The sequence below is a fragment of the Callospermophilus lateralis genome, chromosome 6, assembly GCF_048772815.1.
Source record: "Callospermophilus lateralis isolate mCalLat2 chromosome 6, mCalLat2.hap1, whole genome shotgun sequence".
NCBI classification, from domain to species: domain Eukaryota; kingdom Metazoa; phylum Chordata; class Mammalia; order Rodentia; family Sciuridae; genus Callospermophilus; species Callospermophilus lateralis.
The window spans coordinates 110,098,569-110,126,115 of record NC_135310.1 but is presented as its reverse complement, the minus strand read 5'-3'; the positions used below and the strand labels follow the sequence as shown (position 1 = coordinate 110,126,115).

The following is a 27,547-nucleotide window of genomic DNA, read 5'->3' as shown; positions in this document are numbered from 1 at the left end:
TTAATTTGCAGTTCTCTAATTGCTAGTGATGTGGAACATTTTTTCATATATTTGTTGACCAGTCATATTTCTTCTTCTGTGAAGTGCCTGTGCAGTTCCTTTGCCCATTTATTGATTGGGTTATTCGTGGTTGGTTGGTTTGTTTTCTGGTGCTAAGTTTTTTGAGTTCTTTATATATCCTGGAGATTAATGCTCTATCTGAGGTGCAGGTGGCAAAGATTTTCTCCCTTTCTGTACGCTCTCTCTTCACCTTCTTGATTGTTTCCTTTGCTGGAAGAAACTTTTTAGTTTGATACCATCCCGTTTATTGATTCTTGATTTTACTTCTTGTGCTTTAGGAGTCTTGTTGAGGAATTTGGTTCTTAAGCCAACATGATGGAGAGTTCGGCCTACTTTTTCTTCCAGTAGGTGCAGGGTCGCTGGTCTAATGGTCCTTGATCCACTTTCAGTTGAATTTTGCATGGGGTGAGAGATAGGAGTTTAATTTCATTTTGATACATATGGGTTTCCGGTTTTCCCAGCACCATTTGTTGAAGAGGCTATCTTTTCTCAAACGTTTGTTTATGGCCCCTTTGTCTAGTATGAAATCACTGTATGTGGGTTGTCCCTGTGTCTTCTCTTCTGTACCACTGGGCTTCATGTCTGTTTTGGTGCCAATACCATGCTGTTTTTGTAACTACAGCTCTGTAGCATAACTTAAGGTCTGGTATTCTGGTGTCTCCTGCTTCACTTTTCTTGCTAATGATTGCTTTGGCTATCCTGGGCCTCTTGTTTTTCAAAATTTTATGACTGATTTTTCTATTTCTATGAATACCATCATTGGAATTTTGATAGGAATTGCATTAAATCTGTACAGAGCTTTTGGCCATTTTGACAAAATTAATTATGCCTATCCAAGAATCTGGGAGATATTGTCTTTTTTTTTTAATTTCAATTTTGGTTTTTATTAATAATGTTGAAACATCTTTTAGCTATGTACACATGTTCACACACATACACATACCTTTGTCATTGTTTTTGGAAAAATCTGAATCAAATAAATTATACACACACACATATGCACGTACACACGTATGTCTTTATATATGTGCAATTATATGTGTATGTGTATTTTTTTTCTAGTAGTGGAGATTGAACCTAGCACCTTGTACATGCTATGGAAGCAATCTCTGAGATATATCCCGAGCCCTTTTCATTTTGAGACAAAGTTTCACTAAATTGTCCTGGTAGCCTCAAACTTGTGATTTTCCTGCCTCAGCCTCCCAAGCAGTTGAGATTTCCATTTTATATTTTAAACATATTTTCAGGCTACCTTCCAAAAAAAAGTGTCCCAATTTGTACTACCAATTATGTTGTTACATTCTACCACACACTGTCATTATAATTATTTTTATCTGATAAGTGAAAACTTACTTTTATTCCCTTTTCTTTGATAATCTATGTAAAACCAGTACTTTTACACAATCTATTTTCTTTTTTTTTAATATCTTTATTTCACTTATTTATTTTTATGTGGTGCTGAGGATCAAACCCAGAGTCCCGCAATTGTGAAGCAAGTGCTCTACCGCTAAGCCATAACCCCAGCCCACATAATTTATTTTCTTTATTTTTTTTAAGTAATTTTTATTGTTGGTTTTTCAAACATTACATAGTTCTTGATATATCATATTTCACACTTTGATTCAAGTGGGATATGAACTCCCATTTTTACCCCGTATACAGATTGCAGAATCACATCAGTTGCACATCCATTGATTTACATATTGCCATACTGGTGTCTGTTGTATTCTGCTGCCTTTCCTATCCTCTACTATCCCCCCCTCCCCCCTCCCCTCCCTTCTTCTCTCTCTACCCCCTCTACTGTAATTCATTTCTCCCCCTTATATTTTCCCCCCTTTCCCCTCACTTCCTCTTGTATGTAATTTTGTATACCCCTGAGGGTCTCCTTCCATTTACATGCAATATTTTCAACTTCAGTTCCTTTGTTTAGTTTTCTATAGTTTTCATTGTAGAGGTCAGTTTAACAAGGGAGGTAAGCATATGTTGATAGTTTGCTAATTTATTGTTAAGGTCTACTATTCCAAAATTTGTGTCTTCTACAATTATAATATTCTTCCTTATCCTTTTGGAGCATTTAATATTTAATTTTATCTTGCATGTTAATATTGTCCCTCCTGGTAATATTTGTTCATTTCATTATTTACAACTTTGAGCTTCCCATTTTTTTGCTGTTGTTTGCAATTTGTCTTGTAATTGAAGAATTCAATCCATTTACATTTAATATGATGACCAATGTACAAATGATTTTTATTATTTTCTCTTCATGTTTAGCATTTATCTTACATTTTTTCTCCTTTTCCTTTATTTTTACTGGTTTGGTTATGTTGCTAATCCTTCCATTTTCTTATGTTAATTTAAAATTGTAAAAAATTCTCCATTTTCTTCATGGTTACCTTCTATTTTTCCATTTTCATAATGTTGACCTCCCTTTCTTCTACTTAGACCCATTACTTAAACATATTTAAACAATATAGTTCAAACTATTATTTAAAAGAAATTATCAAGTATACTTCTAACAAGAGGTAACATTTCCCCAATAAAATATTTTTTTCCTAGTCTTACCCACAATTCAGTGCAAGACTTTCAGAACACTTTCATTTTCCCTGTTTCCACTTCCCACCAACAGACCTGTGAAAAATGTTTGCCTCATCCTTTCTTCCTCTCTCTGTACTCTTGGCTTTTTATGAAAAAAGTATTATTTGTGGAATAGTCAAAATTTCCTTTTAAGAATTTGTTTTATAGTCTTGAGTTCCTACATTTAGTTCCATGATGAGTTAGCTTTTGTATATTTTGTTAGGAACCAGTCAATTTTTTTTTTTTTTTTTTTTTGCTTGTACGTAGGTATCCAGTTGTTCTAGCACCATTTGTTGAAATGACTATTTTTCCCCCATTAAATTAATTTGAAGCCCTTGTCAAAATCAATTGACCCTAAATGTGAAGACGTTTTCTGGTTTCTCAATTTCAATTTATTCCAAATGGTTATTCATTAATGACCAATATGTCTATCCTCTTGTCAGTACCATTTTGTCTTGATTCTTGTAGGAGCTGAAATCAGTAAGCATGAATCTTCTGACTTTGTTCTTTGTCAAGATTGTTTTACCTATTTTGAGTCCTGATTATCTTAGAAAATGGGTCATTTTATGCCAGAATTGGAAAGTTTCATGTGAATGATAAGATCAATTTGCTCATTTCTACCAAAAGCAGGTGGAATCCATAGATCAAGTTGAGGAGTACTACCACCTTAACAATATTAAGTATTCCAATCAATAAACACAGGATACCTATTTTAATCTAATCCTTCTTTTTTTGAACAATATTTTGTAATTTTCAATGTAGAAGTCTTAGAGGTCTTTGGTAAAATTCATTTCAAAATATTTTGTTCTTTTTGATGCTACTGCAAACTGCACTGTTTTCTTAATTTCATATTTGGAGGGTTCATTGCCAATTTATCAAAATCTGCTTGATTTTTGTATATTTGTATGATCAAAACTCACTGAGTTTCCCATATCTCAGCTACTTGGGAGATTGAGGCAGGAGGATCGTGAGTTTGAGGACAACATGAGCACCTTGAGACCCTATTTCAAAATAAAATATCAAAAGGGCTAGGAAGGTAACTCAGTAGTAAAGCATTCCTGGGTTCAATTGCCAGTTTCAAACAAAAACAGAAACAAAACAAAATTGCTAAGCTTGTCTATTAGCTTTAACAGTTTTTAGTGGGTTTCTTAAGAATGTTCTATATATAAGACTATGTAATCTATAAATAGAGATAATTTTACTTCCTCCTTTCCAGTATGGATGTCCTTTGTTCTTTTTATGCCTAAGTACCCTTGCTAAAACCTCCTACACAATGTTACATATAAGTGGCACAAGTGGACATCCTTGTCTTATTCTGGATCTCAGGAAATAAAGTACCTAGTGTTTCACCACTAAGTATGATGTTGTTTCTTGGGACTTTATAGAAGGCTGTCTTAGAATTTTAAAATTGCTTATATTTGGTACTAGGGATTGAACTCAGGGGTACTTTATCATTAAGCTATATTGCCTAGCCTTTAATTTTTTAATTTTATTATTATTATTTTTTTTAATTTTGAGGCAGGATTTTCCTATGTTGCTCTGGCTGGGCTTGACCTTGTGATCCTCCTGCCTCAGCATCCTTAGTAGCTGGAATTAAAGACATGCACCACTGCACCTGGCCAATATCAACTTTAAAAAAAAAAATAGTGGACTTTTTAAAATATACACAAAATTGGAGCTTATAAATGAAGATTAAGAGGAATGATTTCAAATAAATAAAAAGAGCACATCAGATCAAATTCTGGTATTAGCGAAACTGAATAGTAGACTTATTATTCTAAGTTTCTAGGTATTGAAAGCATGGTATTAACTATCATTTATTCAGTGATACACATGTATCAAATGCTTTTAGAATATTATGTTGAACTCTCAAAAGAATTTACATGTTAAGAAGCACAATTTCCTCTTAGAAATAAGAAAACTGACGTACAGGTCACATACAGAGGAATATGTGGGGTTGATTGGAATCCATGTCTATTTTACTCCAAGTCTGTATTCTTTAAGCAGTCAATAAAAGGAAACTTTAAATCCACTTGACAACAGTTTTCCAGAATTAAATTTTTAAAAAATTTTGTAATGTTAAATATGGGATGCTGTGTAATATATTTAATTAGAAACATTCTTTTTTCAAGGCTATTTCACATCATTTGTTGACAGAAACTGGATCTTTTTCAAAATTGTTAACCTTAGTTTTTGGAAATATTCATTAGCTAGTATTTTGTCAGTTTCTTATTTTTTAATTTATCTATTAGAAATGGACACAATTGTATAATAACTATAATCAATAAAACTATTTGTAAAATAGTTTTCTATTTCTAAAAATGGATTCTTTCACAAAATACTTATAAATAACATAAATTATTTCTTAAGACATTTCTAAATAAGTTTTATTTCTAAATAAAGTCTATGAATTTATTTTTATTCAGTAATAAGTACTTACCTATTTTCAACTTAGTAATATTTGATTTTGCAACATTAATATTTTACTAAATATTCTAAAATAGGAAATGATTTCAAAAGATCAGAGAAAGAAAATTTTCTACTTTGTATTACCTTTTTTTAGGGGGGTGGAGGGAAGGTACTGAGAATTTAACCCAGGGGGCTTAACCACTAAGTCACATCTCCAGCCCTTTTTAAAATATTTTATTTTGAGATAGGGTCTCACTAAGTTGCTTAGGGCCTCACTAAATTGCTGATGCTGACCCTCCTGTATCATCATCTCCAGCCACTGAGAATACAGGTGTGCAACACTGTACCCAGCTGTTATTATGCTTTTTGTTAGAAATAGACCAGAATGAGGTGACTTTATATTATAAAACATCAGATACATTTTATTACAAATAAGTAAAATCTGTACATGTCAATTTCAAAACTAAACACACAGAAATACAAAATTTTTCTGGCTCTCTAAGCCACCATAGAAAAATCACTCTTGCAAAAACCAATTGTATTGAATCAATACAATTTTCTTTGTGTCATGATTTTCTGATATAAAACAGTACACAATTATTAAAAGGAAATAAACTCTGATGAAGTCATCTAAATAGAAAATCACAATATTAAACTGCCAACAACTAAATATTTGGATAATTTCCAAACTGTATTATTTTTAATAGTATATATATATATATATCCTAATATGAAGGGGATATTGACATTAACTTTGAAAAAATGTGTCATTCAAAAGACATGTGTCACAGCTACTTTTTTTATCTTAGTGTTTTGTTTTGATTACCTTCTAGAAGATCATCTTCATCTATGCCTTTGACGATCTTTGATTTGTAGTCTCGAATAAACATATATTTTAGTAGTCTTCTAAGCTTTTTCTATTAAAAACATGAAATAAGTAAATAATAAAACTTACATACATATTCATTTTATTTAATAAGGACTACTATGATTAATGAAATTTAATAAACCAGTAACCCAGAATCACTGGAGAAAATACAGCAATCTATAGAACAATTCTATAAAATAAATATGCAGTCATTAAATGAAATATAAATGCTAAAAGAAAAAGTAGTTTTAAAATTACCTATCTTATGCAAGTATCCAGATGTTCCAGAATCACAATAATTATTTTTGTGTGTGTCTTATAAAAAGTTTTAAAATTCTTTTTGAAGATTGTAATAAATACCACATTTGCCATACTAATGTAAGTATCCTTATGCTGTAGAATTTTTATACACAAATTTTTATTTTTAAACAGTGACTCATAAACATCTAGATAATGGATTTATAACAATTGTTTTAAAAAATATATGTATCCTTTACATATATTTTTTCTATCATCTGAGATCTTTTCACCAGAAGAATTGGTTTGTGTATAATATTTTGGTGAAACTATTCTGTAACCTGAGAAACTATTTTTAAAAAACTTAAAGCTCATGAATGATAGTTAGATATTAATGATGGCCTTCTTTGGATTTATTAGAAAACTACAATATCACTTAACTTTAAAAGTGACTGGTAATACATAGTAGTACTCTGTTTTGTGTTTACACTCAGAAGATATTGTGACTGATTCCCGACCTTCAGGTTTACGATTTCTTTTCTTCTTCTTTTTCTTTCTTTCTTTCTTTCATTTTGTTTTGTGGTGCTAAGGATAGAACCTGGGGCCTTGGGTTAGGCAAGTGATCCACCCCTGAGCTATATCACCAGTCCTTTTCTATTTTTGAGACAAGGTCTTGCTATAAAATACCCAGGCAGGCCTTGAACATTCAGTCTTCCCTCTTGCCTTGAGGCTCCCAAGTAGGTGGGGCTACAGGCAAGTGCCAGCATGCCTGGCTCCCTAGTCCAAAATTTCTAATAATAACTGAAATGTACTATATTTTGCAAAGCTCCTCACCAGCATTTCAATAGCCCTGAGACATAGACAAATATAATTATCATTTTATATACAGGAAAACAGAGGTAAAGATTGGTCTTACAACCGAAGTTCAGCATAGCCAGAAGTAGAACATAACCTGTGAATCTCAGTTTATTCATTTGGAAAGTAAGAAAAGTACCTCCCTAACATGCCTATTGTGAGGAATTCATGAAACAAGGTGAAGCTGCTTAGTCAATATGTAAAACATAGCAGTCAATAGCTACTGCTTGAATGTAAACTAGAAATTATTATTAATTTTGGTACCAGAGATTGAACTCGGGGCACTCGACCACTAAGCAACATTCCCAGCCCTTTTTTGTATTTTATTTAGAGACAGGGTCTCACTGAGTTGCTTAGCGCCTCACTTTTGCTAAGGCTGGTTTTGAACTTGTGATCCTCCTGTCTAAGTCTTCCGAGTTGCTGGGATACAGGTGTGCGCCACTGCGCCTGGCAAAACTAGAAATTATTAAGAGGAAAAAACCTACCTGCCCATGGATGGCTACACTACTTTTCTCTTTGTTCTGATTCCACTTGGTATTTTCATTTTGTTTTATCTGATAGTTCACCTAGGTAATCTACTTTAAATTCTTGAAACATGTCAGTGTATAAATAAAATTATTATGCTGAAGAGAAAGATGAGAAAACTGGCAACTATCACCTAAGACCTATGTCTTTGGTTGATAAAAAGATTCCTTTTGAACTGTAGAAAGTAGTATCAAATGGTATATATTTCTGAAGCTTAAATATGATTTAAAATTTGATTTCCACAAAAGAGCAAGAAAAAATGTTGGAGTGGAATGTAGGATGTACTGATCTTTTGTTATTTCCACTAGTGAAACAAAAACCTGACAAAATGTTCTACAAGGTACTAATGCTAACTCTGTAGTTTCCCAGCTGTTTTTATAAAGAATCTCTGCTCTAGGGTCTCCTTGCTCCCAATAGCAGTCAAGGCTTCTTCCTCACAGCACCACTGCTATGTAGTACTTGATGTGAATTTCTCCTTAAAAATCTCCCAAGTTTTAAAAAAGAGTGAACAAATCTTGCAAATGCTTACTTTTATCTGAGTTCTCCCTTCCCATTTCCAGTCACCATACTAATCATATTTTGCCTTGATTACTGAACCAATATCCTGGGTTATTTGGTCATGTCTGCAGGACTGCAAAAGCTTCACCTTAGAAATCCCAACTTCAACAAATCCTTCAGACTCTCCATCTAAATCACACAACTCTGAAATTCTGGTAAGCCTCAAAGTGGTTCTTCAAATCATAAAGATTTCTTAAACCAGATCATAATCTCTTGAGACTGAAGTCATTATTTTTCTCCCTTTATATTTTTATTAACTAAGAGATGATTAACTACAGCATATTAAATATTATAAACTATTTTCAAATAGCTACACTCGGAAAATAATTATAAAATTAGACAAAAAGCAGTGTGAATATTTTAATACCAAGAGTTTAAATAGGAAAAGGAGATGTTTATAAAAAATAGAAATTGTGCTGGGTGTGGTGGCACATGCCTGTGATCCCAGTAACTTTGGAGGCTGAAGTAGGACAACCACAAGTGTGAGGCCAGCCTCAGCAACTTAGTTAGCAAGGCCTTAAGCAACTTACTGAGTCCCTGTCTCAAAATTAAAAATAAAAAGAGCTAGGGATATTGCTATGTGGGTTCATCTCTGGGTTCAATCCCCAGTACTTAAAACAAAAAGCAAAAAGCAAAAAGAAAAGAAAATACCTACACAGACATGTAAGGATAAGTGAGGATTAGTTGTGAGCACATTTTGACACAAGTGCCTTTCTAAAACCCTATATATCTATTCTGGTGTGTAAACTATTGACTAAAACATCAATTTGATAGTTATGATTCGAAATGAAAAGCTATATAACAAGGACACAGTTTCCTTATGAGTTCAATTAAACACCAGGACTAGCATTTTAACACAATAAAATTGTTTTATGTTACCTTATCTTTGCGCATCAAAAACAGAAGATCTTCAGGAGAGATTACTCTTGCTCCCCGCAGCTGAGAAACTTCAGCAGCTTGCTGTAACTATTAATAAAGGAAATTTAGGAATTTTTCTCAGTAATATAAATTAAACACAGTATAATTATGATGTCTTAAGAGAGATAAATATACTAAGAACTAAAAACCTTTGGGAGTAATTCAGCAATCACATTATTGCTTTTAAAAGCAAAATACCCTATGTTTTAAGATATACAAAAATGCAATTAAATTATGAGCCCACCTGTAACTGATATAATAAACAGAAATCCTTGATTTCTTTCATGCAATAGAAAAAATCATACACCGCTTCCAGAAATGCATTAATGCACCTGAAAATAATTTTATGAAATTTTATCCTTCATACCCATGTGAGCAATGGTTTCACTCAGTATCACTAGCTGAATAAGTATATTATTAATCTGAGCTCCCATGCTGGTATGATTTGAAATAGCCCCATTCAAAACTTTAAAAGATCAACAAAAACAGTAGCTGTTTCTAATATCCAAAGGAAAAAAAAAATACTTTTAGTTTTGGCAAGTCTTCAGTGAGGAAAGGATTCAGTCCATAAATCATAATACTGGACTACATTAATTTCTATCCACACTAATCTCATGCACACAAAAAGTTAACTGTATCTGGAATGCACAACAACATGAAACATACTGCATGAAAAGTTAGATTCCCCTTGAAATGCTCATCTGGGCCTTTATATCTACAAAGTCAAGTTTGCAGGAATTCAGAAGCCCTAGAAACACAATCTTACTTGAAACTGACCTGGAAAATAAAAGAATGTGAAAAATGATAGTTCTACTTTTTGGCAAAGACAAACTCAGTTTCTTATTTTGATTAGTTAGAAGGAACATAAAATACATCCATCTGAAAAAAATAAAGATGCTGAAGAAAACACTACAAAAATGAGCCTGTAACTTCTTCCAAATATGATCAAGCCATGCTGATTACACTGAAGCAACTTTATCCAATATGAAATATTATAAACATTTTATATATCAAAGCTGTTCTTGAATGCATTCTTCTTTAAAAGAAATAAATCTAATACATATTTCTAAACTAATCTTTTAAAAGTGGCACTGTTATCTTAACAATTATATCAAATTAAACAGTGCATTTGTGCTAAGGAAATTTAGCTTCAATGTTAACACAATTTTACTAAATAAGCTTCAAACCTTCTCTAAATATACAGACTACAAAACAGACTATACACTCCTTATTGTCAGATTTACCACTGAATTTCCTGGATACTGGTGGTTGGTATATAAACATAATTCTACCTAAATATAGAAATTTAAATTTAACCATTTAAAAAGAAATCTTGGGGAAAAGGTTTTTTAAAAGATGATGTATCTATCCAAAAATAAACTCGACAGTTTTAAGAATGTATGAACATACTTTTTCTAAAAACTGGAAGTGTCAGGAAAATATGTATACATATCCTTTTTCAAATACAAACATTTCTATAAGCTAAAATACATGCAGTCAGTATGTAGAACAACATGGGTTTGCATATCCATTTGGCTGCACACACAGAGAGAACCAGGAGACAGCATTGTACATTAAGTAACTTTTTTGTGTTCTTAAATGTAATGTTCTTGAAAACTGAAAATCAATACGTAGATATAAGTAAGTTCACTCATGCTAAGAAAGGATCAGGAGAAATATGTATCCCCCAATTAATAAATGGTTTGCCCATACTACATATAAATAATCTCTATCACACTGTTTAAAATGTGAGTTTATAAAAATGTACAAATGTGTTAAACAGTACAACCAGAAAGATAGTGAAAATAGAAAACAAAGACACAGGAGAGTTCAACATGATAAATCACCTTCTCCAAAGTTGTCATGTTTATCAGCCAAAATTTGTCTACCTGATTTTCTAATTACTCTCAACTAATAAAATACTCTTACTAGCATTAGCACTGTAACACTCCCTAGAATGCCCAGGGTTCTGTCTAGTTAGTATGCCACTGGCACTGAAAGTTATCACTAGGTTATCTTACCAGGGCCTGTCCAGTTCTGATGTGTCCCAGGCTTCAAAATTACTCTCCCATGAAGTAATTTGACCTTTTCTTCTCTACCAAAGGAGAGGATCAAATGGATTAGCTAAATAAAGTATCCACACCAACATATGTATTATCATTGGAATACTTCTAAAAATTTCCATGTACACCTAGCAGCAAGAGCAAAACAAATATAACAGCACTATCTTACAAAACAGATTGGCAAACCTTAGGGGACCTTTAACCTATTGGATTCTAAATTGCAATGCCTACAAATTGTTATTCATCTTAACTGCTAAAATGATCTCCCTCAAATATGGTGTTGGATTATATTATTAATGAGTATATAAGCTAGGCATTAAGATATTTATTAAGCATAATATCCTAAGTTTTTAAAGATAATATGGTTTTTGGTTGTTAATGAACCTTTATTTTATTCATTTATTTATACGAGGTGCTGAGGATGGAGCCCAGTACCTCACACGTATGAGGCAAGCACTCTACCACTGAGTAAACTCCAGCCCCATAATATCCTAATTTAACTGCTATGATGACTTTACTCAAATATCATCTTCAATTCTTATTTGGAGATGAAAATAATTCACTATTATCTAACATAAGAATGGTCTTTACCCTGAATGACTCAGATTTTCCCTCTATATCTTCATTCCATGCCATTTTTTGTTTTTCTCTCATATAATTCCACATTTAAGCTCCAATAATTTCTGTCTGTGTATTTATGATGGTTAATTTTATGTGTCACCTTGACTGGGCCACAGGGTGTCTAGACATTTGGTCAAACATTATTCTGGGTGTGTTTATGGGCATGCTTCTGGATGAGATTAACGTGAATCAGCAAATAGACCATGTAAAGCAGACTGCCCAGTTTTAGCTCACTTTCTGATGCTGTAATACCACAGGCGAGGTAGTTTATAAACAATAGAAGTTTATTTGGCTCAGAGTTCTGGAGGTGGTGAAATCCAAAAGCTTGGTGCTAGAATTTAGTGAGGGCATTCATTCTGCATTATAACATGATGGAAAGAAAAGTGAGTATGTACGAGACACAGAAAGGGTGGGGGCCAAACTTATCCTTAATCTAGGAGCCCACTCCCACTATAACTAGTCTACTCCCGCTATAACTAATCTACTCCCACAATAAGATAATTGATCCATGAATGACAGTAGAGTCCTCATGGCCTAGTCACCCCTATAGGCCCCACTTCTTAATATTGTTACAGTGGTAATTTTAAACATGAGTTTTGGAGGGGACATTCAAACCACAGCATCATTCCTAAGTGGACAGACCTCATCCAGACAGTCAAGCATCTGAATAAGCTTAATAGAGTAGAAAATGCTGCATAGGAGGAAATAGTTTCTGCCTCACTGAGCTGGGACATAGGTCTTTTTTTGCTGTGTGCATTCACCTGAAAGAGACATCACCTCTTCTTGTGTCTGGAGGCTGCCAACTTTCAGACTATGTATCTACAAGTTGGCTCTTCTGGGACTTGGCCTCTATAACGGTGTGAATCCTAATATGGTAGTATATTCAAATTATGAAAATTCTTGATTCTTCTTAAAAGATGCAGCATTTTCTTATTAAAATATAGGCTTCAAAATAATGTTCTCAAAGAAATTAGAGCTACGGTTATCTTCACATAACAATGTTTATCACATACCCTAACCATAAAATGTAAATGCTCAGTGCACAATCTTTTAATTGTACTTGTTACCAAGTTTCTTTTTTATCTACCTCAACCAGTTTCCTAACACTCCCATCTCCCAATTCCCTTTCAAGTAAAACTTCTAGGTCTAGGAAAACAAATCCCCAAAAGGCAGTTTATAATTATTTGCTAAGTGTCAGCGACCTATTTTCCCCTCCAAGATTTTCAGTTTTCTATCTATAATATAAGGAAGAGCTACATGAAATCCATATACTTATATTGAAGCTAGGGCCCACATAAATTCAGCAGACAGATTTCTCTAGAGTTTAATATGGTTTTAAATGTTCAACAATTAAGCTGAAAATTCCCTAATTATTAAAACATTGAAAATAGTACATCTCAACAAAGCTTCTGTTGTATATCTCTTTTCTTTATGTTTTCCCCAAATCCTAGGTCTTTTCCTTTGTGAAGATAAATAGTGAAAGACAGGCTTTGTTTCATTATAATAAAAAGGTAGGATCTTAGGTTAAGTTATTGTCAGATCTAAATTATTTGTCTTTCTAGCCATCTGTCCATCTATCAAGCATAAACTATCTAACTAGGGTAGATTCCAGCCTGGGCTATGAAAGGACAGTCCTGCTTACAACTATATTTACCAGCCACAAATAACCTCAAAGGTCCTCTCTGAATTTTCCACAATGTGACTCAAGAAGTTGGAGTTAAAAAATATATATATTACAACTCTGGTTTTACTATCAAGTAACTGCACACATTTAGATACAGTGAGTAACTTCTCTGGATTTGTAGGTTTATGATTCTCTTTCATTTAAAACAGATACTTTAGGACTTGAATGAATCTTAGAATTAATAATCTTGGTATAATAATACTTAGTATATATTGAGTACCTATTTTTCATTTTTAAAATTCTAACTTGTTATATATGACAGCAGAATGCATTACAATTCATATTACACATATACAGCACAATTTTTCATATCTCTGGTTGTATACAAAGTACAGTCATACTATTTGTGTCTTCATACATGTACTTAGGGTAATGATGTCCATCCCATTCCACCATCTTTTCTACACCCATGCCCCCTTCCTTCCCCTCCCACCCATTTGTCAAGTACCTAAGTTGTACTAGGCTCTATGCTATGTGTATTGTAAGTATTAAGCTTCCAATTTTAAAAAGTTAGTATCTAAGGTAAAATGTATATAACAGTAAAAATCAAATAATACAAGAAATTTTTTAAGGACAGATAGGAGAACCTTGCCATATTTCTTTCCAATCCATAATCCTGCTTTCATCAGCAAACCTTTTCAACTTTTTGAGCTTGTTTTTGTTGTCTACATATCTGAAATAAACTTATAAGTTTTTTTTTTGAGAGAGAGAGAGAATTTTAATATTTTTATTTTTATTTTTTTTAGTTATAGGCAGACACAACATCTTTGTTTGTATGGGGTGCTGAGGATCGAACCCGGGCCGCACGCATGCCAGGCGAGCGCACTACCACTTGAGCCACATCCCCAGCCCAAAAACTTAGAAGTTTTTAATTTTCAGTTTTATATATTTGCAACTATTACAAGAGGTGAAAAATATTCAGAATTTTTAAATGCCCCAAATTTAAACATCATCTTCCTTTTATTCTGATCTTACCTATAAATTGTAATTTTTGTCAAATTAACCACCAGTATTTATATTATTATGTATATGTTAACATTATAAACAGGTTGGCCACTATAATTAAATTTCTTTTATAATTTGTTTTCTTCTTGGTTTTCCTTGTACTTTTTTTTCCCCCAGTAAACCTAATACTATTTCATAGGAGACATTTGACAGTTTGAAACACACTTGGATTTCTTGCTTTATTTTTTTGTTGTTTTTAATGAGATCTCACCTGGAGCCCTCCAGACTCTCTTATTCTTGTTTTGGGTCCTTCTTCAACTCAGCTTTTGATCTTTCTTGATGCACTTTCTCATTTTGGTAGAACAAATGCTCTAAAGTTTCCTTTTAGGGGCTGGGGATGTGGCTCAAGTGGTAGCGCGCTCGCCTGGCATGCGTGCGGCCCGGGTTCGATCCTCAGCACCACGTACAAACAAAGATGCTGTGTCCGCCAAATACTAAAAAATAAATATTAAAAAAAAAATTCTCTCTCTCTCTCCCTCTCTCTCTCTCACTCTTTCTAAAAAAAGAAAAAGTTTCCTTTTAGTTCTTGAGTACAGTTATAATAGTTGCTTTAAAATCCTTGTCTATTAATTTCGACATCTGAGACATCTCAGAGTTAACTTCTATTGAATATTTTTTCCCCTTGTTATGAGTCATGTTTTCCTTATACTTCATATTTTAAGTAATCTGGGACTTCATCTGAGATATTGGGACTGTCATATTATAAGAAGTCTGGACATTACATTCTTTTAAAGAATGATGACTTTTGGGGCTGGGGATATAGCTTGGTTGGTAGAGTTCTTGCATGCACAAGGCCACAGGTTCAATACCCAGTAGCAAAAAAAAAAAAAAAAAAAAAAAAAAAGACTTTTTTCTTTATGTTGAAAAAAATGTATATCTACATATCTGTTTATATGATCCCAATTTTGTTAGCAATGTCCAAAGCACCAGAATCATCAGCCAGTCAAATTTATGCCTTCTTCTTTCCATCAGGTCTGATCAGGGCATTGACCTTGGCCACATCAACGTCCCAGAGCTTCTTTACAATCTGTTTAAAATGGTGTTTGTTGTGCTTGAGCCCCACAATGAACACTAGTGTGGTGTTGTCTTCAATCTTCATGGTTGACTCAATAGTGGAAGAAACTTGATGATAGTCTAATAGTCAAAGTTGTTTCTTCCAGGGAAGTTCTTCCAAGGATATTTGGGCTACCTCTACTGCTGCATGTCTTAGGCCACAGGAAGTTAGGTGATAAGTGGATCTTATCTTCTTTTTTGTGGCTATGGAAGCCTTTTAACACTACCTTCTTAGCATTCAAAATTTTTGCTTTGTCTTCAGCTTTGGGAAGGACAGGAGCTTCCTTCTTTGCTTTCAGTGCCATCTTGAAGAAAAGGCAATTTTTTTCTTTTTAAATAGGGAGTTAATTAGAATGAACTCAAACTACATCATCTCTCTCCACAGTTGAAATGGACCTCTGAGAGCTGAGAAAGGGTTCTTAAAAAATAAATTTTTAAATATATGTATGACTACAATGTATTTATGACACCTACATATTGAACTGATAATCTGGCTAAGAATAGAACTCTAGGTTAACATCATTTCCCCTCAGAACCTTGAAGACTCTTTGTAACTGTTTTCTAGCTTAACATGTTCCTAATGAGAAGTCACATGTATTTTGACTCCTAAGCCATTATACGACTTTCTCCTTCTTCACAGAAACTTTTACTGCTGCCCTCTTTATACTTCAGATTCTGAAATTTCATGAGGTGTGCCTTGGTAAGGCTCTTCCTCATATATTTTGCTGGGTACTCACAGGGATACTACAATCTGCATATTCTTGTCCTTTACATCTGGAAATTTTTCTTTGATTTTCGTGAAAATTTCCTTCCTTCTGTTTCATGGGTTCTTCCTGGAATGTCTATTAATTGAATATTGGTGGACGTGTCCCTGGGATCTGATACTATGATCTTTTTTATTAAACCTCTCAAGACAGTAAAACTTTTCTGTTTTACCAAAATAGAAAAGGAATTGTTGGATATATAGTTTGGATAGGACACTTGTATAAAATATTGCCTTTTCTTTCTATAAATCTTCCTGTTTTTAGTTCATCCAAAACTTTAGAGGTACCTTTAATCCTGAATTTTCCTATGCTCCAAAGGCTTTATTTTTCTCAGGTCTGTTATTTCTATCTGCCTTAACCTACCAGAATTTTTGACAATTCTCATTTTCTGTGTCTTTGTGGGTTTATGCCTTTATAGATGACTGTGCTGTTTTTTACTGGGGTGTTGAGAGTTTTGATAAAAGCACATGTTCCACCCAAGTTTAATCAAAAGGTTAAACTCCATTTTTAATTCTAACATGTATTGAATGTAATACCATATCTTTCAGATATTCTACATATTATCTCATTCAATACTCAAGACATATTTATGAGAGATGTCCAGACATACAAAACTGTTATATTTAGTAATAAAATTTCAACATCCAGGCGTTCATGTTTCTCTCCAAGATTATTTCTTATTCAGAATAAAGGAAAATGTGATCACCAAATTAAACCTGATGTTGCATTGAAAAAAAATTATGCATAAAAATATTAACAGATGTCTCCCAAGTTACAAAGTTCAACTTAACAATTTTTTTTTTCAAATTTATAATGGTGTAAAAACACCACTCTTTCAGTAGAAATGGTACCATGATTGCAGTATGCAGGTTTATGTGCTCCGGTGATACTCAGCTAGCCTTGGCATCATGAGGGAAACAACTGATATACTGCCATGTATTGTGTTGCTCTAAGGTACATTAAGCATATTACATGCATTTCTGACTTGGGATGTTTTCATCTGATGATAAGCTAGCTTAACAGGAGGTGACCCCTAATAAGGTGAAACGCATCTGTATTTACCTATAAAAATCTCTTCCATTGCTGGCAAATGAATGGTTCAAAAACAAAATACTGGATCAAAAATGTAAGCCAGTGGCTTTATACACACATATAGCTTAACAACTAAGAACAAAGTAAGTGTTTGGTCAAGTGCTGTGGTGCACACCTGTCATCCCAGGTATTTGGGAGGCTGAGGCAGGAGTATCACAAGTTCAAAGCCAGTCTCAGCAAAAGTAAGGTGCTAAGTAACCCAGTGAGACCCTGCCTCTAAATAAAATACAAAATACGGCTGGCGATGGGGCTCAGTGGTGAAGTACTCCTGAGTTCAATCCCTGGTTCCCACCCCTCAAAAAAAGCAAGTGTTTGAAAGGAAATATAGTCATAACTAAATGAAATAAACATTCAGAACACTATAAATGTAAGATATTTGACCTGGTATTTTCCTATCATATGATGCTTTATTTTTTGCTTGGTATCTGGTCTTCAAAAGTTTTGCTTCTTACTCTTATTTTTAGAATAGTAAGTCAAATCATTAACATTTTAAAAATATAAGGTTGTAATTATCAATATATCTCAGGGCTCAAAGAATTCTTATATATACATATATATGTAAATATATTTATTTTCAAAAGAATTACCAAACCACAATCAATGTGATCCTACAAGGCTTTAACAAATGTCCAAAAAACAACGATTCTGTATTTGTCTGAAAATAGCAACTTCGACATGAAACTAATTCTTTGGTTACTCATTTAAATGTGAAATTAGGAAAGCAAGTATTAACATTTGAATACTTTCTTTTAACCTACTTTGCATAAAAGCCATTCATAAGTAACTTTGAAGTTTAAATGTATCCACATTTATTTAAAAGTAAGAAAAGGGGTATTTTAGAAATGTTTAAAAGTTAATATAAAAGTATTAAACCAGATTCTAGTTTAAATAATATAGAATAACTGTACTTATTATACTAAAACTTACACACCACTCTCTACTAAAACTAGATCATAGTTGGAAGTACAATATTGTTAATTACATAAATACTGTTTAAAATGTTAACTACTATTTAACTATTAACAGGAAAATACAATCTATTTAAGTATCTAAATTAAGATACAATAAAATTGCTGAAAGATGGAAGCTTATCTTGAATCTGTACTACATAATTTAGAGCTATCTTTTATAACTCAGTAACTAGACAATTATATATAATTTTTAATTTTAATTTTTTTAAAATTTTGAGACAGGGACTCACTAAGTTGTTTAGGATCTCACTAAAAAGTTCTATATTTTTAAAGTCCTAAGATATATATTTCACTTGCATTTCCTAAATTTTATAAACATAAAAACTTTTGGTAGCTTACAGAATGTGTGCTTTCCTTGTCTACATGTAATATGCCTCTATGCCTCCTCTTTCTCTATATATTTCTTGATGCATCTGCACCCCTCCTCCTCATTCCCCTCTGTTCACATTTCTAAAAAGGTACCCTAGGAAAAAATTATAGCTATTTCTTATTTCTTCAAAAGCCAAAAATATAACAGATAAAAAAACAATGTTTATTGCTATATTTCCAGAACTCTTCCTTATTCTTCATAAGATAGCTTGAATTCATTTCACTCTAGAATGTGTAGGAATAAACATAGGTCTTGAATTAAATCCCCACGTGGAGATCAGGGCACTAAAAGCATCAAATTACACCAGACCACACACAGACCAATATAATGATTGTGATCCTTACCAAATGGAAAGAAGGTAATGCCAAAGAATAATTAGGGGGATTGAGAAAATTGATTTCTAATATTATCTGTATTACTACTACCCTTGTTTTAGCAAATACAACTTTATGATTATGTTTTTTAGATAAGAAAATATATGCAGAAAGCCAATTTTAGACTTTTAGAATTGCAGTTTCTGATGCTAGGTGTGAAGCAGGAAGAAGAGATATGCTGTGATACTCAGTGAAGGTGTGGCTTTCTTGGTCACTACAGGATCCTGGAGTGTTTCAGAGCACTTAAGATTACTATACCTCCATTTTATGGTCTAACTTAGTGAATAATCTCCATGCTAGTTTAATAAGATTTAAAAACCATTACCTTAAAAATATTTTCTACCTGGGCCTGGTGGTGCACACCTGTAATCCCAGCGACTCCAGAAGCTGAGGCAGGAGGATCACAAGCTCAAAGTCAGACTCAGCAAAATCAAGGTGCTAAGCAACTCAGTGAGATCCTATCTCTAAATAAAATACAAAATAGGGCTGGGGAATGTGACTGAGTGGTCCAGTGTCCCTGAGTTCAATCCTTGATACCACCCCCCCGGTAAATTTTCTATAACATCTTGGTTTTTTTCCTTTTCATAACATTTTTATGATGCTTAAGTGAGATAATGTCTTTCATCATATAGAAAGCCTCAAATATAATTTACATTTATTGAGAAAAGAGAAATTAAAATTTTGGGTACTCATAAAAAAGTTTGTAGCTTTTAGTATTCATAAAGACTGAGAGCCATTACCAGACATCTATTTAGCATTAATGCTTTCCCATAAACAAAGTTAGGATTTAAATAATTTCTGTGGATAAATATGTTATATTTCCCCCACCCACTGCGATTCCCCTTAGGGCCTCAAGAATGGTAGACAAGTGGTCTACCACTGAACTATACTCACAGCCCTTTCTAATTTTCTTTTCGTTTCTTTTTTTAAAACAGGGTCTTACCAAGTTGTTTAAGTTGGCTTTCACCTTGCAATCCTCCTGTCTCAGCCTCCTGAGTAGCTGGGATAATAGGTGTGTATCACCATAATGCCTGTACAATAGTTTCTAATGTGTGTGTGTGTGTGTGTGTGTGTGTGTGTGTGTGTGTATTTTTATATATATACACACATATACATATATACTTGCATTGATATATATACACACATATATGAAAATACATATATTATATATATAAATATATATCAATACTTGTATTGATATATTACACACATGTATGAAAATACATATTTATAAGATAAATATGGAGATACGTGTGTGTGTGTGTGTGCGCGCACAAGTATATATAACTAAAATCACTTTCTTCAAAGATGTAAAGTAACTCTCACCTAAACTTAAATGGAAAAATTATTTGGCTTCTTTTGATAAAGAATTCATTGTTTCTCTAATAATTTCTCATGTAAAAATCACTGTGATATTAATTAAATACAATGCATCCATTAGTATTCATACAATTTCACAGCAATAGCTTTAAACAAAAAAGCTGATCTTTCTCATTTTCAAGTTCTTCAAGTGGTAAGCAAAGAGAGATAAATACCAAATGAGCTCCAAAGAGCCTTTCTGCCTTTGTTATCTGATCCTAGTGTTTAACCCTGGTGGAGTTTATTTTTGGTTTCATAATTAAGTGTTGGCATCAATGAGAGAAGAAATAAATAAGAATCACAAAAAGCAATATTGCAACCTGGTAAAATGCATATGGGAATCAATTTTCAAATCAGTGGAAATAACAACCAACCCAATTAACTGTATGAGTATGGAAGGCAGTTATGAGGTTGGGCTCTTACTTAGTATTAATGATTTATTTTACCATAATGGTTACCACAGTACACAAATCAGCAGGTGATATAGGCAATTATTTCAGTATCCTTCCTAATAGTTTCAGATGTATTTGAAAGCCAAAGACAGTTGCAAAATGGGATTATAGCACTGTAATCACTAACAAAGTATCTATTTCCTATCTGCCCTGTGTTTTATCATATGGTGAATAGAGATAATTTGTATATACTTCCCCCTTAGTCTGTCTGAGAAAGTAGCCCTTATTCAAATGTTTTATCTAAAGATTGCTTGCATAGTAAAAGTAATATATGTTGTATACAGTATTTATCAAATTAGATGTGTATATGTAAAACAAAATGAAAAATCAGGTAGGTTTCTCATGCCCAGATGTCAGTCCCATATTCCACTACCATGTTATTAAGAAGGGCTCAATAAGATGAAAAGTTTACATCATATTACACTCAGATCACTGTAAAGATCAAATAAAATAATGTTGTGTTGATAAAAACAAACTAAATAAACATAAGATATTGCTTAGGAAGGGTGCATTTTTGGTTAGGGGGAAGGTGAAACAGCAGTGTATTTGGGAAAGGCCAAGAGATTTCATTGAGAATATGGTAGGCTGGGAAAATGTTTAGCTTTGGTTACTAAAACCAAAATTGGGATACTGTATTAGATTCATTCACGTCAGGATATAATTATCCAACAATACTTACATAGTCATATTCTGAGAAAGTAAATAACATAAAAAGATAGAAACTTATAGCCTTCAAAAATATAAGTGAGATGTCCCCATATCTCTGAGGATTTCTCTAACTGAAGCACAGACCTATCACATTCCCTTTTCATTGGGCTGCCTAGGTACCTGGTGTAACTTCAGCCAGTTTACCAGTATCACTTCTGTTTTGTAATAATCTCTTAAAGAAGGTTTCCCTTCCAGGATGAAAACTCTCCATTAAGGTATATTTCTAGAATGAAGTAAAGTGGTATTTATGTAATTTGTCAAAAGCCAAGAAAGACTAACAGTTGTATGGCAGATACAGGGAACAGGCACAGAACTACAGCGGGAAGGCTAAGGACTGCTGAGTAATATTCTGTGCTCTGAGAGAATGTGATCAATAACTTAACGCAACAGAGAGTGTATTAACTAACCAAAGCAAAGAAACAAAGAGATCCAGAAGAAATACCAATTATATTGCAGAGATATTAAAAATAAGTGAGGAAAAAAGGCAGAGAGAAATGGTAATACCTAACACACAATAACAAATAACAATATAATAATAATAACAACACATTATAGTGATCTAGCATTTCCTTTTCTTGATTCTCAACACAGTGATATTACAGAGGGGCAAATCTTCCAACTATTGTTTTTTTTTTGGGTGGGGGTGATGGCTAAAATGAAATATACAAGCATGGGGAGTAAAAGATCAATTATTTTTAATTTAACACTGATCTCTGGTTTGTTCATTTGATATACAGTTATGGAACACCTAATAGACAAGTCATGAGGGTGGGAACTAGAAATTACACGAATCAGAAGCAAAGCAAAGGAAACAAGCAAACAACAACAGAAACAAACAAGAATAAAAATTAAAGCATAGTCCTTAATCTAACAGACCTTATGGATGGATTATTTTCTAGTTAAGATGTATAATAAATGTCAGCAGATCTTATGACAACTATAAAATTTTATTCTGAAATATACAAGTTCAATGAGGCTATGCTGAAAATGTTGAACAGTGTATTAAGATAAAACCTTTGCAAAAGTTGTATAAGGAAGTCAAGCCAAAATTTAAGGTTATTAATTTTGAGAGTTCCAATAACATTCTAAGGATTATATAAAATGTCTATAGAAAATATCCATAGTCATCTGGAGTTAATGTTTGAATACTAGCCATGATTAATTTCCAGCCTAAAGGCATATCAGATTGTATCTCCTAGTCTTTAATCAGGATTTGGAGAAAAACTCAGTTTTCAGAATATATCTGGCTGAACTTAAACTAATGTATGTGTGTCTAAGTCATCTTGGAGGATCATTAATATTTATTTGAATACATGTTTATCAGTAGGAGCTTGGAGAAAAACAGAAATCAGAGGGTAATTGCAGAAGAGTTTAACACAGGAACTATTTTAAAATCTGCAGCAGTTTAGGGAAACTACCAGGGATAGTATGGTACCTACATGTCACTACTCTAATACAGCCCACCTCCAACTAACAGCAAGAAATCCTTTCTAAATCTAGGCTTAGAAAAGCAGGGGGATATAGAAGTTGCCCAAACCTGGAAGCTTAGAGAAGTTCACCTGACAGGGATACAACCAACCCTAATTTTACATTAATGCCACTCAGGACCTAATGGCCACACTCAGCTAAAAGGCCAAGGGCAAGAGAGATCTAAAGAAATGAACCACATAAGATACAGGAGTATTTAGGACAAAGAGAGGATGAAGGGATAAATTGAGGATATCCACTATCATGAAGTCTTTAAACTTAACAAGGATAAACTTGCCAGGACCATTTTACCCCTCAAATGCTTAAAGTGGAATGCTCTTTGCCACCTTCTAAAAATATTTCTCTTCAGAAAATTTTAAAATAGAAATGGGTGGAAAGTGTACTCTGCCAAATAAATAATGTGGTCCACTGATGAACACTGTAATTCTAGATTCCACAACTTAAGAAAGGGCAGCATCAGTAATTAGAACAACAAGAATAAACTGGTACTTGTTGAGTATACTATGAAATGTCTCACTGATTCACATACTTCTGAAAAATTATTCTTCTAATCCTTGAAAAAAAACTTAAAGGTAAGGTGATATTAGTATTTTATAGATTTTTTTTCAGATAAACATTTTACATACAAGGGAACAGTAAATCACAACATTAAAATAAGAAGAGAGTATTTGAACAAGTCTGTCAGACAATTATTCCTTGTTTCCACCTAATTCCACAGCTAGTAGATAGCTAACTTTCTAATATTTAATGGTTTCTTCATGTAAATTATATCTAAATATGTGAAATAACTTGCCCAATCAACATTCACCATTATTGGACTTAGGCAAAATTAGCAGGTTTTAATAAAATTTTTATGAAGATTTAAAACTCTGATAAAATTCCATGAATATTCCAGATCAAATGTTTTGTTTTGAAAAATAGGTAAACAACTTTTCATATGGTCTGTAACAGATCTATTATTAAAATACACAGCAATTCTTTAAGACATTCTTTTAGAAGTCTTAGTATGCTTTTAAGATTTATGAAATTCATTTTTTTCAGTTGGTGTATCAGATCTAATACTGGTTGTATGACCTTGTGATCTAGGTCAATTTCCCCATTTTTAATATGGATTAAATGACACTGTTATTTCAGAATGGGTACAGGTATTATAGTACATGCAAAGAGTCTGGCATAGTTTTTTATATCAGATTCTCAAAAGACATTAATTTTAGTTGCATCTTTACTATTTTCTGTCCAAAGGGTGATATGCAGAATTAATATGAAAAAAATACTATCCCACACTCTGATTAGAATCCAGCTCTCTGCTTCCTTACTAGGTAGAGATAGATGTGGGAGGGAGAATTTTTAACACCTAACTTGATTTCAGTGCCACTTATGTACAGACTTCGGTGTCCAACCTCCATCAATATTTATTCCATGGATTTTGTTTCATTTGTTGAGTTAAAGTTCTGCCCTAGTTGCAAGTATGAAGTAGAAATGAAAAAGTACCCCAAACTGTATTTAACTTCTATGACATTGCCAAGTGGTAAGTGTTTATTACAGATTCACAAATAACCATGGGTAGAAAGTTCACTTGGCACTTTTTAAAAAAATATTTTTATTTATACATGGACACAACATCTTTATTTTGTTTATTTTTATGTGAGGCTGAGGATCAAACTCAGGGCTTCACACGTGGCAGGCAAGTGCTCTACCACTGAGCCACAACCCCAGTCCCAAAATAGCACTTTTATTTGCTTTTCTGAAGCACTTAGTCCTACTATATAGTATATTATTATTAAGACAAGAAATGTAAAAGTAAAAAAGAAAATTAGAGGATTGATATGGATTCATCATTCGAAACAGAAGTTTTCGAAGAGGGAGAAAAAAATGATTAAAGAAAAAATTAAAAAAATATTCCAAAAATAAAAATATAATATTCCAGATAACTCTACTAAATGCTAGACATGTTGGATGAAAAAAGACCATCCCAAGTCATATTCACTTATCCATTCATGAGTATTTTTTGAGAAGTGGGAATAATAATTTTTTGAGAAGTGGGATATAACATTGAACAAAATATATAAATATTTATATTGTCATGGAGCTTATATTTTAATGGTGAAAAGACAAATAACAAATTAACAAGTTATGATAACTTCTATGCTAAAATAAGAACTAAGAGAGGATAAAGTATGCTGGGGGGGGGGGGGCACTGGGATTGTGGATCAGAAGGCTGAGCGCTCGCCCAGCACGGGCGGCACCTGGGTGCGATCCTCAGCACCACATAAATATAAAGGCATTGTGTTGTGTCCATCTACACCTAAAAAATAAATATTAAAAAATATTTTTTAAAAAAAGTATGCTGGGGATAGATGTAGGTTATTTTACACAGTCAAACAACTTTTCATATCAGATCAGAGCAGTACTCACTATTAAAGTAACATCTGGACAGAAACCAGAGGAAATAAAAGGGTGAATCACACAGATATCTGGGACAATACTCCATACAGAGGGAACAGGAAGTACAAAGGTCCTGAGGGAAGACTGTGCTTGAACATGCTGGAAGAAAGAAGGGAAGCTAACATGGCCACAGCATACTGAAAGATGGGAGAGTGCTTGGGGGATGAAATCAGAGAAGTATCCAAGGTGGAGGAAAGGAGCATGTCATGTAAAACATTTCAGGCATATTATAAAACTTCAGAACTCCTAGAACAAACCATACTAAAAATTTATAGAGATAAAGGAAAAACAGATCACTTGTAAATGTTAAATAATTAGAATATCATCTTAACAACCCTGAACACTAGCAAATAATGGAGAAATGTCTTAAAAATTCTGAGGTTAAATAATTTCTAATCCAAAAGTTTTCACACTGCTAAAATCTATCAAGATAGGGTAAGGTAATTTAAGACATGCAAATTATATACAAATACACCAATCACAGTCTCTTTTTACAAGGCTAATAGAGAATGTGATCCAGCAAAATAAGGAAATAAACCAAGAAAAGGGATGCCCTTTCATTGGTTTACTCTTTTGTAGGAAGTTGTGTGGGACATAAGGGGTCCAATGGGAAATAAAAGGAAGTTTCCATGATGTGACTGTGGATCCCAGGATGAGCAACTTCTAAAGCAAGCAGACAGAAAGATCTGGGAAAGATATTCCCAAAACACGTCATTGTGAGAAATGACGATTTTATATTGATAGGAGGTCCACGTTTCTTGAGAGCTGGATATGAATTATTGGTAGATACACAGAAAACTAAACAAAGGAATAAGATAATTATTTAGGAAAACAATAGAAGATGCCATCAAAAGCCTACCAAGAAAAGCCCAGGACCAGACAGACTCACCATTGAGTTCTATAAAATCTACAAAGAATTAATACCAATACTCCCCAAATTATTCCATGAAATAGAAAAGGAAGGAACCTTCCAAACTCATTGTCCAAAGCTAGTATCATCCTGATACCAAAATCAGGCAAACACACATCAAGGAAAGAAAATTTCAGACCAATATCCCTGATGAACACCGATGCAAAAATTCTCAATAAAATTCTGGCAACTCACATATAAAAACATATTAAAAAACAGTGCATCATGATCAAGTGGGGTTCATTCCAGGAATGCAGGGTTGGTTCAACATATGGAAATCAATAAATATAATTCATCACATCAATAGACTTAAAGAATCATATGATTATATCAATTGATGCAGAGAAAGCATTTGACAAAATAAATACAGCACCCTTTCATGTTCAAAACACTAGAAAAAAATAGGGACTCAACATTGTAAAAGCTATCTATGCTAAACCCAAGGCCAACTTCATTCTAAATGGAGAAAAATTGGAAACATTCTCTCTAAAAACTGGAACAAGACAGGGATGCCCTCTTTGACCACTTCTATTCAACATGGTCCTTGAAACTCTAGCCAGAGCAATTGGATGAAAGAAATTAAAGGAATATGAATAGAAAAAGAAGATCTCAAACTATTATTATTTGCTGAAGACATGATTCTATACTTACAGGATCCAAAAAACTCCACCAGAAAACTTCTAGAATTAATGAATTCAGCAAAGTAGCAGGATATAAAATCAATACCCATATATCAAATGCATTTGTATATATATCAGTGATGAATCCTCTGAAAAGGTAAATTAGGAAAACTACTCAATGCACAATAGCCTAAAAAAAATATACTTGGAAATCAACAAAAGAGGTGAAAGACCTCCACAATGAAAACTACAGAACACTAAAGAAAGAAATTGAAGAAGACCTTAGAAGATGGAAAGATCTCCCATGCTCTTGGATAGGCAAAATTAATATTGTCAAAATGGCCACACTACCAAAAGTGCTATACATACTCAATATGATTACATTTAAAATCCCAATGTCATTCTTTATGGAAACAGAGAAAGCAATCACAAAATTCATTTTGAGAAATGAGAGACCCAGACTAGCCAAAGTAATCCTTAGCAAGAAGAATGAAGCAGGAGGTATCACAATACCAGACCTTCACTATACCACAAATTATAGTAATAAAAATGGCATGGTATTGG

The 27,547-nt window shown here is 33.1% G+C and overlaps 1 protein-coding gene across 2 annotated transcripts in view; it reads right to left on the bottom strand.

Annotated features, from left to right (window-relative positions):
* Positions 1-27,547, bottom strand: part of Supt3h (SPT3 homolog, SAGA and STAGA complex component) — a 458,490-nt gene that overhangs the window by 146,812 nt on the left and 284,131 nt on the right. For both annotated transcript variants that reach the window (XM_076860132.2, XM_076860134.2), the window contains exons 4-5: positions 8,966-9,052; positions 5,870-5,960 (exon numbers count right to left, since the gene is read on the bottom strand). In XM_076860132.2, the coding sequence (XP_076716247.1) occupies positions 5,870-5,960; positions 8,966-9,052 (178 nt within the window). The remainder of the gene's footprint in view (positions 1-5,869; positions 5,961-8,965; positions 9,053-27,547) is intronic.